This window comes from Salarias fasciatus, chromosome 10 (assembly GCF_902148845.1).
Source record: "Salarias fasciatus chromosome 10, fSalaFa1.1, whole genome shotgun sequence".
Lineage (NCBI taxonomy): Eukaryota > Metazoa > Chordata > Actinopteri > Blenniiformes > Blenniidae > Salarias > Salarias fasciatus.
The window spans coordinates 4,778,132-4,793,083 of NC_043754.1; the positions used below are offsets into that span (position 1 = coordinate 4,778,132).

Below are 14,952 nucleotides of genomic sequence, written 5' to 3' on the forward strand. Positions count from 1 at the left end.
CGGGCAGCTGAGTTGTCCATAATCCACGGCGGGGACAGTTGACTGGAGCCACCGGACCTCCGAGGAGCGCCGCACGGTGAGACCGAGGTATCTGGGAGGGATCCGCGTGACAGGGTTGCACGCTGAAGACCGCGCCAGGTAAGTCCTTAAGCGAACAAGCACACCACCTCTTTTGCCCCGCTTTCTGCTGCGGCGTTTGTGTGGCAGCGGTGCGGGTAGGCGCTGCAGATAGTGAGGCAGAGACGCGAAGAATGGCGGTAGCGTCTTTGAGTGATCGCTACAGCCAGAGATTGCGGATTTTGTCACGGAATCACGAATATCCAGAAGGGTCTGGCAATCATACAACAGTAGTGGTGACACACGTTCAATAAAAACAGTTAGAAACAGCAGTAAAGTTAAAATACTGCGCAGAGGTAGACGGCCAGCCGGATACAGTGGCGCCATCTTGCCTCAGCCATCTTCAGACCCTTGATGGATGAAAAACAACAAAAAACTAACCTGAAGTGTTTGAGGAGCAGGGGCTGATTAAAGGAAGCAAAGTCAAAAGTTTATTTTTCAATGTCTAATCAACTATGTAACAGCTGACATGTTTTTATTGGAGCAAAATGAATCAACACAGTGGCAAGTCGTTTTTATCATAATTATAGTTATAGTCATCACATGCATGCAAAAGAAACACAGTTCAAAGCATTTGCATCAGACCAACTGGAGTTGATCATGTGTCTTATATAATGATTTGGCCCTGATCCAACTGGCTTCATCAATTTGTGCTGTTCATCTGACAAGCTGACTCATCTCATTTAACTCTGGGTAGCTCAGGGATTAAAAATATTTGGATGTTTTAGTCATTGTCATCTAATTTGGCCCTGGGGGCCATAGGTGTGAACACTAACTGGGGTTTTCCACATTCTTGTGTTGGTACTGAAACTTTTGGGCACGTCACTCAAGGCTGTTATTTTCCAAGGGCATTTTACTGCCGATCACCACAAAACACAGAAATGGCAGAAACACAGAAAATGATGAATTTGTCAAGCCAGGACATGAGTGAATGCTGTGTGTTCTTGTCATGAAGCAACACACACACACACATGCGTGCACAGAACACTATGCAAGACGATGTTAGTGATCTTGTCTGGGTCATGGCTGATGCTTCCTTCTCGGTCTTTAACAGCCGACATTGTATTTTTGTCTTTATTTGTTTATCTCCACTTTTTATTTATTTACTTATTTTATTTTTTTCAATCATTTTTTGGTAATACTTTACTCGAATCACCCCTGTATAACACATTATAAGTACATTTATAAAGCATTATAATGCCATTACAGCACGTGCGACTGTATTTATAAACACTCATAAATGATCACAATGCCAGGACCTAACCTTAACCCTAACCCTATGCTGTATAGTGGGTTATAAAGCATTGTGATCATTTATGAGTGTTTATAACTACTTATAATGTGTGATACTGGGTGCTTCAAGTAAAGTGTTACCCAATTTTGTTTTTATTACATTTTTTTTTTCTTCCCTTTATGTGCGTGAGTGTGTTGTGTGTATGTTTGTCGGTTTGGCCTTATGGTTAGGGTGGGATGGTTAGTGACATGCAACGCAGTTTTTCCAAATTGCACCACTGTGTATATCTTATTTTGTAAGTCAGGTTTTTGTTGCAAAAGTTCAATAAATAAAGTTGAAAAAAAAAAAGAGATTACTTTGCTAGTTTCTGCACTTAAAAAGTAACTTCACTACTTATTACTTCACAATTCCTTAATTCACGTGTAGATTCTTGGACAAACATCATGGTCACTTATTGTGTCGACATAGTGTTTATTGAAAATGTAAAACTATTGGAAAATAGTCTCTTAACAGGTTCTTGGAAACATGAGGAAAAAAAACTCCCCCCAAAAAAAGATAAAAAAAAAAAAAGAAATAAAAAAAAAAAGAAAATGAAATGCTTGATGCCCGGAGGTGTTCTGGGCATGTCCCATTGAGAGGAGACCCCGGGGAGAACCCAGGACACGCTGGAGACACTATGTCTCTCGGTTGGCCTGGGAACACCTTGACATCCTCCAGTAAGAGCTGGAGGAAGTGTCTGGGGACAGGGAAGTCTGGGCATCCCCACTGCCCGAGCGACCCGGTCCTGGATAACCGGTAGAAAATGGACGGATGGATGGATAAGTGGTCGATAAAAAATACAAAAATAAAGATCTGATGATTTTATCCTATGAAATTAAAACACAAATGCACTTAAACTAGTAGAGGGAAACAAATGTAACTAATTTAAAAGGCAGAAAATTCTCTCCACCTGTTAATGAATTATTAAACTATGAAGATGGTCGATGGATGGTATTACAGAAGAAAAGGACTCTCAGCAGTATCTGATTGATGAGTGGGTGCAGGTGATCAATGGGGAGCAATGGGAACCTCATTGTTCTTTGCAGAAGCTGCAAAGTTTCAGCTCATTTCTACTCAGTCTTGAACACTTTCCTCCTCTGTACTCCAGCTGTCACAGCAAAGGGGTGGAGCAGCAACAAAGGGGCGGGGCATCAAGTTGGTGTTCGGAAAAGCGGGAACCGTCACATGACGACCTTATCATGACTTTTGAACCAAATGTGACTCTGCTCAGAATGTAATAGTGCAGATTTACAGACGCGATCACAGGTGTTGATTAGGATTTCACTTGGAGAACTTAGAACATGTTTAGGTGAGTGAAGAGAGATCTTTTTGATGAGCGAAAGGTTGTGTGGTAAACAAAGGTCTGAGTGAGGTGAAAGGACAATCATTATCTTCCTGCCATGCCATAAAATTTGATGCAAATTGAATGCAGTCTTTTGTGTAAGGACACTTTGATATATGGACAGATGGGGGGATTGAACTAGTAACCTTGAAATTGAAAGTTGACTTTCTGTACCAACTGAGCCACAATTGATTGAGCCCACAATGTCGCCAGTGACACTGTGCTGGTGATTTGGACATCAAACAGAGTGACGGAGCAGCCAGTCCAGCTTGTATTGGCTCAACTTTTGGGAAGTTTATGCTGATGCACCAGGAGCAGGCAGAGGGACACATCACAAATTCAAGTCCTTGATGGTGCAGACTGAACAATGGTCTGTCTCTTTCATCCTGTAGACTGACGGATCAAACAGTGCTGAGGGCTTATGCTTACATAATGTTTATTGTACTATGTGTTGTGTTCTCCTATTAATGCCCTGTTGAGCAATAAAAGATTGATTACAAAAAAAATCCTTGTGTCATTTGTTTCATTGCAACAATTTCAGAATATTGCAGCAAAAAACTTAGTTGTTTTGCAGCTTTTAAAAGAAATGTTGCCAATTAAAGACAACACACCATGTCGTGGGGGATGGAACGTCCAGTCGGTCTGTCACTGCACAAACAAGAGAGACACAAATTCAATCAAACGCAAATGTTCCACAGTGTCTGGATTGAATAAGATGGATCACTTAAGGCAAAAGCTATGCAGCCACAGGTACATGCAGACACCACAAAGAAACATAACTGAAGCATTGATTTTTTTATTATGCAAGTGACATGAATTGCAACCTAGTTTAAGTTTAAATTACATGTTTGTCACACTGATACCCACCAAAACCATCCCCAACAAAAATAATATCTTCATGACAGTTAAAAGAGTGAAACTGAAGCACTTCATAATGTTCCCCCACAAACTTACATTTTAACTGGTACATTAATTTTCCTTGATTTCTTGTTCATACAAAACAAAACCCCATCACACCTTCAATTCATCCATTTTCGAAACCCCTTCTCCTTCTCAGGGTCGCAGGTGGCTGGATCCAATCCCAGCTGCTGCGTGTGAGGGCGGGTTACACCCTGGACAGATCTCCAGTCTATCACAGGGCCAGCACATATAGACAACCATTCACACCCAGGGGCAATTTAGGGTGACCAATTAATCTGACATGCATGCTTTTGGACCGTGGGAGGAAGCCGGAGTACCCGGAGGGAACCCACGCACCCACGGGGAAAACATGCAAACTCCACACAGAAAGGCCCCCAGCCAGCAATTGAACCCAGGACATTCGTGCTGTGAGGCAAGAGCGCTAACCACTGTGCCACCATGCAGCCATACCTTCAATTCAAGTGAGCTTTATCTTTGCAGAACAGATGAGCTCAGGAAGTTTGTAATTGTGCCGCTGATGGAAGAAATCAACGTGTCCAACTGCAGTCATGCTCCAAAGATGTTTGTGAATCTGCAGTTACCTGAGTCAGGTAATGTGTGTCATGACTCAATGTTGGGGTCTCCCAAAGATTGAATGTTAGGTGGCTCTGAAGTGCGAGTGTGCCAGACTAAAACCTATGGGTAAAGAGAAAAGCATATAAAAGTAGAAAAATGGTTAATGCAGGTCAAGTGTAAGACACCAATTCTATTCGAAAATACCACACTGTACGTGTATTAGAGCATTTGAAATAATTGAAAATGGAACTTAAGAGGCACTTTCAAGGTTCAGTGTGGAGTATTGTTTTCGTGAAAACTAGTCTAAAATGATCCAAACCTTTGAATAAAGAATGAAAAAAAAAATCACCAGTGATGGTATCTGAAAAACGGCTATTAACATGATATTTACTTAAATTGGTTTGCTAATCTATCAACTGTCACTGGATTAATTGACTCTCGGGTAATTTTCCACCTCAAAAGAGTGGGGTGTCAGTAACCACTTCCACACACTGCACGCGCCAAGAACTAATATTGTCATTTATGAGACATAAATCAGGTTGAAACCATCTTTTTCTTACCTTGGTACAGTTCGCGGCTTTCGGCTCCAGGTCGCTGAGAGTGACCAGACGCTGTAAAAACGTGGTCTCCTGTTTTCCCCGTGATACATTAAACAGTCTGAAGTTTACGTCTGATTTGGACAAAATCAGCTTCAGGTTTATTGCAAATCCTGCCATGTCGATGGCAAAGCGTCGATTTGGGGCAAACACAACAACCCAGCCGGACACTTTCCCCAATTCATTGACTTTGCAGGACGCGAAGCGCATTTCACCTGTGAAGCCCACCGGCCACACGGAGACTTTTTTAGTGTAGCGCATCTGAAAGATAAAACAGATATAGAAATACAAGTCAATCGTCAAGGCAAAAGAGAGAGGAAAGGATGAGGAGGCAGGATGCACTGAATCCAATGAAGAAAAGGACTTAACCGGATCAACTAAGTTTCCTGAGTCAGTACAGCTGAAAAGCTGGACACAGTAGAAAAGTCAAGTGTGATCACAATGTCAAGATGAGCTGTCTACTCAGCAACATATTTAGTTTGGACAGCTTTCACTGTCATGTGTGGTGGTGGGGCGTGGTCAGGCTCAGCTGTGGGGGAGAGTTAGTAAAGGTGGCTCAGGGAAAGTGCTGCAGAACACCACTGACTAACCACTATTGATCATCTCTCTTCCTCTCTCTCACAGTAGCGTCTCGGACTCAAAAGGAGCGGCGACAGTGAAGTACGGGGGTTGTTTGTGCTGTTTGGAGAGAGGCCTGGAAAGGCACTTTAGTGCTGCTTGTGACCAGGAAACCAATAAAAACATCTGAACTCTGATGATCTTCTTCCAACCTGTTCCTGGAGAACTCACAACCTGAGACAGAGACGATATGTTTGCCCACGATTGTAAGAATTAAAAAACGTCCCAGGTGACCCTGCAGACTGACAGATCAAACCGCTGAGGGCTGTTTTATCTCAGCAGGTGTAGGGTGTTCATCATCTAGTGTTGCAGATGCTCTACAAGCTGTTGGAAATAGAGACGGGGTATAGCATGGGGGTAGGACAGCTCTGAACACTGATTGTAAACTCTTGCTATGAAGTAACTGATTTCTTCTTCCTGCATATAAGCAGCAGCTGGCTGAGACAGACAGGGGAGATTCCCGAGACAAAGTCAGAGCAGTAACTGTTTGAGTCTGACCCGTGAAACAGAGAACTGGCCTCAAACAAAGCACCCAACAACAGGCTGTAATCAGTTTGTGAAGTCGACTGAAGTGACAGAAAAGATCATGAAAGTGCTGTGGTTGTGAGATGTTGTGCTGAGAACCCACAGATTGTTCTGCTCCCTCTTAAAGTCACCTCACCTCGTCGAACAGCTCCAGACTGTATGTGTTGTCATCGTCTGCAAAGTAGACCACGCCTTCATTGCTGTCATTTACGCTGAAATTGTCCCGTAGCCACTTCAAAGCCAAGTTTCTCTGCCTGCTGCCCCTGGAAGTAATGTTCTCAGTTTCATGCACGTTGAGGTGGGTATACTTCAGCCCTGTTTTTCTGAGGAGGTCTCCAACCAAACTGGTCTTGCTTTCAGAGTCTTCGACCACGATCCAGTGCAGGTTGGCCACATGGAGCAGAGTATTGGACATGCGTGTCAGGTCCGCTTTCTGCACTAATCTTTTGTATGTAGGCGTGATGGCGTAGATGGTGGGCAGACTGTCGGACCAGGGCGGAGGCCGAACGTAGACCTGTTTATTGCAGTCCTTGTTCCAGCTTGGGATGATATTCCTGAAAGTCGACATCCCTCTGCTACAATCTGCTCAGGACGCAAAATAAAGATGATGAGCTCATGCATGACAGCACATATAGATTTACCATTGTGCCTCTTTCAGCTCCTGAACTTAGTTGTCGTTAGATCAAAGCATTGCCCAGAGAGAATTTTCTGACAGATGCAGTCAAGGCTGAAGTAATGTGTATCCCCTCCTCTATGATCTTCAGCTGATGTACTAACATCGAGTGTTTCATTCTGTCGATATTTGTGATCATGTGTCACAAAACTTGTTAAAGCTAGGGTCAGCGATCTTGGAAAACTAGCATGTATTCGAATGTAGCATCTCCCCAAGGCTCCGCCAAGCTCCGCCCAGCTCCCACCCCATTGGAGGAGCTCCCGCTGTTATGGGGGGAACGCACTGGACGCGGAAGCGCTGCACACGTAGTTTCTGATCGTCTCCCATGTTAACTTATCTGACTGTCCGCACACAACGCGTATGACAGGCCATTAGAGACAATAATCGTCATTCACTTATGCGTCAGTAAAGACAAAACCCCCGCAAAAAACGGCTGCGCGTGCCGAGCCTTGCGCTCTGCAGCGCGCCGGCTCTACTTCGTTCTATTTTTCATGCGAGGGGCAGGGGAGGAGGGGTGGGGTGGGGTGGGGTGTGGTGGGGGTGGGGCATCTGATTGGTTCCTGAAGAGCGGTCCGCGCCTTACGATTGGTCGGAGTTTTTACTGTCCTGTGGCCGCTGCAGTTGTCAGATTTTTTCCGCACCTTTTTCCATACACATAATGTATTGACTTCTCCCAGGGGGCAAGGAGCATTTCACTCATTATGACAAAAAGTGCTTTTGGACAACATCGCCTGCCCTATCTTTAAGTAGTTCAGCCAGGATCACTTTGTCAAAAAATTATTACAATTCAGAAAGCATAAAAATTCGAGTTACAATTATTGCATGACAACAAAAATTACGACTGCTTGCATTAGGATAACATGACGATTACATGCCTGTGTAACGATACCAATGGAATTACAAGCTTAACGAAGCAATTGAACTTTGGCAGTGTGGCTCTGTTCTGGGATCTCCCTCCTCTTCCCAACGCCTGTGGGGAAAACCTGAGGCAGCGAGAGCACTCCTCCCTGATTTCCAAGTGCCGACTTGGAGGTGCATGAGAGAGGGAGAGCAGCAGCAAGAACCCCCAGAACAGAGCAAGCATAATGATAATGTGACATAGGAAGTCAGGACACAAAGGAGGAGCTGGGGAGGAGGTGGGTTATGAGCAGTGTGCAGATGACAGCCAGACTCTCAGGTGGACTGGGGCGGCCTAAATAACACGCCAAATAGATCAGCTGACCTGGCTGGGAGGGGGAACCAATCACCTGACGTGAGACTGCGTGATAGGCCACCCATAAGCATATGAGTGAGAGCTCGGCCAAGCAGCTTGACTCCGTGCCTGTCTGAACAACGCTTTGCTCCATAACTGCCATCATCAGTCACAGCGAAAGTTATGGTGGGATACACATTATCCCTGCTGCAGCACGGCTGCAGGATTGCCTGCCCTCAGCACCAGTGTACTCAACATGAGTGCATCCTGAATGAAGTGCACATCTTGAAGACCCTGTTTTGTGCTTTAGCAAAGTTTATAAATGAGGCCTCTGCTGGTCTGGACTGTCTAACACTGGGATGTCAGACCATACTGTCGGTTGCTTCTCTGTCCAGTCATAAGCAGTGTGTTCTGTCAAATGGTCTTTATTCTGCTTTCCTAAACATCTTAATTGGTGTATCAGAGGTTCTGTTTTAGGGCCCACCCTTTTTACTATTTATATGAATGACGTGGGCCATAATGTTAATGCTTCCATGCATCCTTATGCTGATGATACAGTCATCTATTGTCATGCAACATCAGTTGTTTGCAGACCTGCAGTCTGTTTTTAACACTATTCAGGTGCAAGTCTGCTTCGGACACCCTGGCTGAGTTTGTAATCAGCTTTCAATACTTAAACATGGCAGTCGATGACAGTCTTTCTTTTAAAACTGACATTGACCTGTTACTGAGGAAGCTAAAACTGAAGCTCGGAGTATTCTTCAGAAATAGAGCCTGGATCTCAATAAACCTGTAAAAATCAAGGTTAAATAAAATGAAACAACAGCTGTGATGAAGCTTACCTTTTGCTTCAGCAACAAGAGGCGCGATGGTGATGGGGTAAAATATTTGAAGGAAGAGTATTAAAGGCACCACGATCAACAAACCTGTAAAGATGCCTTTTATGTTCACCACCTGCGGCATCCTGAGTTGTGCTACGTTCTGTAAGACAGATAAGTGATACAGCACAGTCAGAAAAATCAGCCTGATCCTTCCAGTCACAAAGCATAGACCTCTCTCAACAAATAAGAAACCCTTGGAAATCTTCTTTGACTGTGCCTCGAGTTATTTTTCTGTGCATCCATGAAGTTGTTGTTTTCACAACCAGTGTTTTTGACTATGGATATGCTGTCAGGAGAGGGTCTGCCTCCCCTGTCATCATGGACAGAAATAATGTAAATAGTTACATTTATCCAATGATTCCAGTCAGGAAGATGACATTAGGCTGCTTTGACACCAGGCTTGTCCAAGACTCGGCTCACCCTGGTGGTGGTGGTGGTGGTGGTGGGGTGGGTGGTGGTGGTGGTGGTGGTGGGGGGGGGGGTGGGGGGGGGGGGGACTAGGGGGGCCAGGATGGACTGCTCCCTTGCTCCAGTCTGAATGTCTGGCTGGTCGGTGCTGATCAGCTGTTCCTGGTTCCCCCCCTCCAGAACATGGACTCGGTCCAGCCGGAGCTCTTCCACACGTCCGCCTCTTTCCAGCTCCTTTAGTTTCTCCTCAGAAAACTTGAAAACCCGTCGACGTGGAACCGTTTGCACAGACTCCAGAAACGCTGCGAGGCTCCAGGAAGGCGGAGCTCCGACCGCCCTGCTGGAAACACCAGCGTCAGACCGAAGCCCGGCGGAGCTGCTGACCGTTTTGTCTTAAATCAGACTAAAGCATCAAACTCCGTGTGTCTCCAGAATCCTGCACCAGGCCGATGTGCTCCAGATGTGCACGACATTCAAATCTGTCGATGCTTGTTTTCTACTTTTGAATGTGAAGCAGCTTCTCAAGGCCGTTCGGACTCATCGACCGCATGGATCTGGTCAGATTGAGGTCTGAAGAACAGCAGCTCAGCCAATCAGAAGCTTTCTGTCTTTCCCTTTAAGAGCCGGGTGTCGTCACGCACAGCGCTAGCACCTAGCATGACGGCGGATTCACCAACGAGCCATGAAGACGGTCCGACAAACAAGATCTCACAAGAGACAAGAGACAGACACCTGAAGGCACCGCGCTTCGTCCTCCCATCACAACACTGGACCGCGGCCCTTCAGAGTCCCTGCAGAGGTAGAACATGAAGCCTGGAGCTGAAACAGGAAGAGGAAACCATGAAGTGAAAACCACAACAACAACAACAGCAGTGCAGACGGTCTAACGAAAAGCTGCAGGAAGAACAGAAGAACCCGGTTCCTCGTCTTTTGGGTTGTTTCTGCCACTTTGTGACGTTTTGAGAAGACTTTCCAGAGAGCGGCGGATTCTGAACCCGTCGCCATGGAAACGGAACTCGCTGGACCTGCAGCAATAACAGAGGGAAACAGCAGCGTTCTCCTCCAGCCACGAGCACACTGATCCGGTTTACAGCAGCGTCCTGCAGAGCACAGCGCCACCTGCTGGCCTGGAGGCACACCACACCGTTCCTGACTTTCTTTTTGTCTTTATGGAAATGTGGCGGTCTGACCCTTCAAAATAAGAGCGGCAGACTTCAGGATCAAATGAAATGTTAGTTTTCTAAACATGTACTGAAAGTACTCTTTATTTTCAGCCTCTGCGGCTCGTGTGTCGTTTAGAGCAAGGCGCCAGAGAACCTTTCACTCGTCTCCAGCATGACTTTCTCAAACACTCTTTATTTTTTCTTCTCATCCGACGAGCAAAAAACAGAAACCCCCCTGCAGTTAACCAGCGTTCGCTGACGGCACAGATAGTGTGTATATTGGATTTTTCATATGTTTGAAGGTTTGCATATTTATTGGCATTTGGTTTGTGTGTGAGTGTGTGAATGTGTGTGTGTGTGAGTGTGAGAGCGACTGGAGGACGAACACAACACTTTCTGAAGAAGGCTGATGAAGCAGCCGTCAGAGACGCACATCCAGACTCCAGCCAGGGGAGAAAACAACAACAAACAAACAGACAAACAAACAGAGGAGTGCTTGCTTGTGTGTGTTTGGTGGGTTCAGCGATTCGGTGGCCGGAGGAGGAAAACTCCACAGAGACTGGGACGAACCTTTCTGAGGACAGAGGACGACCTCGGCGCTCCTTCCTTTTTACGTGACGGCTTTTGAAGAAACTGTGAATCAATTTCAGCTCCGTTTTGTACTAAAACACACAGATGGAATCACTTGTTTCTAATGTGAAGATGTCTACAAAAAAAAAAACAAACCAACCCCATGTTATATTGAATGTTCTGATTGTTCGCTGTGACGTTTGTTGCTCATTAATATTTGGTTCTTGGGTTTTTTTTTTTTAAATGGATCTTCCAGAGCAAGTGACACAGATTAGGGGAATATTTTTATTTCATTTGTACACTTTGTTGTCATAATCTATTGTGTTTCAATAGACCAATTTTAATAATTAAAACATGTAAAGGTACCAGTTGTTTCTTCATTCAAACCTGTTTATCGTTTTGACCTGATCTGAGTTTCCATGGAAACGAGATGTACATTTTCCATTAGGAATCAGCTAAAGATGGAAACGCCGATGAACTACGACCACAGAAAGAACTGATCCAGGTTGGTTCCAAACGTCAGAAATAAAGGCTGAACTGCTGGAACAGGAGAAAGGAGAGTCCTAAAAGGCCGGCGGCTCGCTTCACGTGTTCTGCTTCGTTCTCCTTCCCGCCACAAGAGAGACAGATACGATATTATATGTCAAACGAAAGATTTATGGCCCCCAATAAACCCCTCCCCTCGCCATATGTCCACCATTTGTCCAGCGTATGTCCACTGCGCATTTGTTCCCCCCCCCCCCAAACTTCCTTCCGTCTGAGGTCTTTTGAAGTTTTTACGACGGGTTAGGTGTTGACACATCTGAAGGGATGAGTAGGAGCCAGACAGACGGTTAGAGGGGGGTGAATTTATATCGTATTTCGAGATGGCGGAGAAACGTGTCATGAAGAGGTTATATTACAAGCCGAGTCATCCTGGTAGTTTCGGCGGGGTAGAGCGACTTCATAAAGCGGTTTAAGATGAGACGGGAAAGAAAGTTAGGGTGGAAGATGTGAAAGACTTTTTTATCATCTCAAGACACCTATACTCTGCATAAACCGGCTAGGGTACATTTTCCAAGGAACAGAGTTTTTGTTACAAGACCTCTCAAACAATTTCAGGCAGACCTTTGTGATATGCGCGCGTTAGCGGATGAAAATGATGGGTATAGTTATTTACTCACGGTCATAGATGTGTTTTCCAAATTAGCGTACGTGCGAGCTTTGAGAAAGAAGACCGCGGCTGAGGTGGTGTCTGCCTTTGAATCCGTCTTTTGCGAGAGCCAGACGCCTGAAAAACTACAGACTGATGCAGGAAGAGAATTTTTCAACAAAAGTTTCAAGATTCTGATGAGGAAACACAACATCGTACATTTTGCCACAGCCAGTGATCTAAAAGCCTGCGTGGTTGAAAGATTTAACCGAACGTTATAAAGACCAGAATGTGGAGATATTTCACTGCTAAGAACACTAGACGGTACGTGGAAGTCCTGCCAGACTTAGTAAAAAGCTATAATAACACTTACCACAGCAGTATAAAAATGCGCCCGGTTGATGTGACGAAGGGCCTTCAAGTGTTTCACAATCTGTATGGTACGCCTACACCACCAGACAAGAGAAAACAAAAATAAAGGCAGGATTTAAGGAGGGCGATGTTGTCAGAATATCCATGTTGCGAGAGGCCTTCGATAAAAAATACGAACAGAGTTTCACGGATGAAGTATTTACGGTGTCAGAATGCATTCCGCGTACTCCACCGGTATACGAACTCAAAGATTATGACAGCGAAGCGATCGAAGGTTCATTCTATGAGCCGGAGCTGCAGAAAGGGAAAAAAAAATAGACTCATTAACATTTAACTCATTAACATTTCTCAATCATACAATTTTCAAACAGTCTGTTAGATATTACATTTTACTACAAACAGATATGTCCGGGTGTCTGTAGCACTTTAGGTGGTTATATGACCTTTTTAAAGCTCTCCAGAGGTGAACCTAAAAATTATGATCTAAACAAGAAACTCAGGTTTCATCTTAACATGTAAAGCAAATAATCAAAAGTGTTACTATTTGTGACCTGAAGATAACCAAATCTGCTCCTAACTTGAAATTTTAAGTTACTGCTCTCAAAACTCTGAAACATGTCGTGTCCTTTGTGATAAGCATCGTGAAATTCTCTGATATTTCCCAGTTAACGTGATCACTGGAAAACCTTCACATCCACCCAAGTTCTAATATATAGATCTGAAAATACAACTCAAAAGGAGGTAAGGTTTTTAAAAAAGTGTATAAAATACAAGAAAAGGTATAAATGAATAGTAAAATCATTCAAAGACAGAGTCTCATTCTAAATATTCAAAATAAAGCCACACAAACTTAATCAGGAAGCGTAGACACGCGCTTGAATAAAAACAGAATAACTGGTTGATCATTTTCACAAACTCAAATTCAATTTTCTGTATAAGAGACAATAATGATGTTGTCGATGTACGCCAAACAAAACCGAGTCAGCAGGTAATGTCAGCTTTGAAAGCTGCTGTCTCACAGCTGCAGCGTCGACGGTTGGACTGTCTGAAAAAAACACAAACAACGTTAATCTTGTAAAGCGATATTGTTGGTCACAGAAGGTGAAACTAAACAAATCCTATGTATTCCTGTGTACAGCAGAACACAAATACACAACTGTGTACCATTTCACTCTGGCTGCTACTGATACTAAGATAGCATTAACATCTGGTACAACCGGAGTTAAATGAATGACGCTGAAATTTATTTATTTTTCCTGTGCAAATCTGTACTTCTTTGTTCCTGGTTTCAAAAATGGGGTTTATTGGGGTGTTGTTTGGAGACAGACATGACACTCTTCGGTTCAGCAATGATTGAACCACTGGTCTGATCCCCAGTTCTTTTTCCTTTGATAAGAGATACTGTTTAACTCAAACAGGATATTTCACATAGTTAATTCTTGCTTGATAAGGTTCCACAGCCTACATGATTTGCAAATACAGATTTTCTTCTCCTTTCTAACAAATCCACAGAAACATTACCAAAGAACCAAATATGACAAGCCCATGTAAGGGCAGCATTTCTATCAGAACAAAGAAAGAACAAAATAAAGTGCTTAGTTTAAGAAACAAATATAAACATCAGCTTTACATACCTTTTCCTGTAGCAATTTCTTTTCTGATCAGTCTCAACCAGCTGCACAAGAAAACAGAATATCAGCTCAATTTACATTTTGTCACTCTTTTTCTACTCTGACAGACAGTAATGCGCGCAGCTTTACACACTCCGTGCTGCAGTTTGCACCACTGTTTTACATGATTTGCGATGGCAGATTTTCTTCCCCTTTCTAACAAATCCACAGAAACATTACAAAAGAACAAAATATGACAACCCCTTGTAAGAGCAGCATTTATATCAGAACAAAGAAAGAACAAAATAAAGTGCTTAGTTTAAGAAACAAATACAACCATTTACATACCTTCTCCTGTAGCAATTTCTTTTCTGAACAGTCTCAACCAGCTGCACAAGAAACAGAATTTCAACTCAATATACATTTTCTCACTCTTTTTCTACTCTGACAGACAGTAATCACTCCGTACTGCAGTTTGCGCCGCTGTTTTAGGTGGCGTAAAGATTAGTTGTGCGTCAACTCTTGCCTGTATCTTGTTTATAGCACTCCCTACATATAACGTGACTCTGTTGCTCGTCTGATACTTTAAAACTGAACCATCTCTGAATTACTGAGCCACTGTTTTTTTTTTTTTTTTTCTTTTACTGAATGGGGTTTTTATTGGGGGTGTTGTTTGGAGACACACAATGACTCCCTGTTTCAGCAGTGATTCAACCACTGGTCTGACCCCATTTCTTTTTCCTCTGATCAGGGATACTGTTTTAACAAACAGGATATTCTGCATAGTTAATTGTTGCTTGATAAGGTTCCATACCCAGCAGTCCTACATGATCTGCGTGCTGCGTCCATAATTTAGATGGAACAGACGCTCAAACTGACAGAGGTTGTAACAACACATCCAACTGAATGAACTTCTGCTTTCATTGTATTTTGCAGGATTTTAATGAACAAAAATGCAAAGTGTCCTCGTCATACGACCAAACAACATTTTAGTTGCTATCTTC

General features: G+C 43.7%; 2 protein-coding genes across 2 annotated transcripts in view; one reads left to right on the forward strand and one right to left on the reverse strand.

Moving 5' to 3' along the window:
* Positions 1-4,253: 4,253 nt before the first annotated feature.
* Positions 4,254-6,515, reverse strand: LOC115395662 (galactosylgalactosylxylosylprotein 3-beta-glucuronosyltransferase 1-like). Its single transcript, XM_030101291.1, has 3 exons — positions 6,084-6,515; positions 4,769-5,065; positions 4,254-4,328 (listed from the first exon to the last, which is right to left on the reverse strand). The coding sequence occupies exons 1-3, from the start codon at positions 6,513-6,515 to the stop codon at positions 4,254-4,256; spliced, it is 804 nt and encodes a 267-aa protein (XP_029957151.1).
* Positions 6,516-9,758: 3,243 nt separating this feature from the next.
* LOC115395663 (protein ALP1-like) overlaps positions 9,759-14,952 on the forward strand; it is a 38,344-nt gene continuing 33,150 nt past the window's right edge. Inside the window, exon 1 of the mRNA XM_030101292.1 lies at positions 9,759-9,900. Coding sequence (XP_029957152.1) covers positions 9,759-9,900 — 142 coding nt within the window. The remainder of the gene's footprint in view (positions 9,901-14,952) is intronic.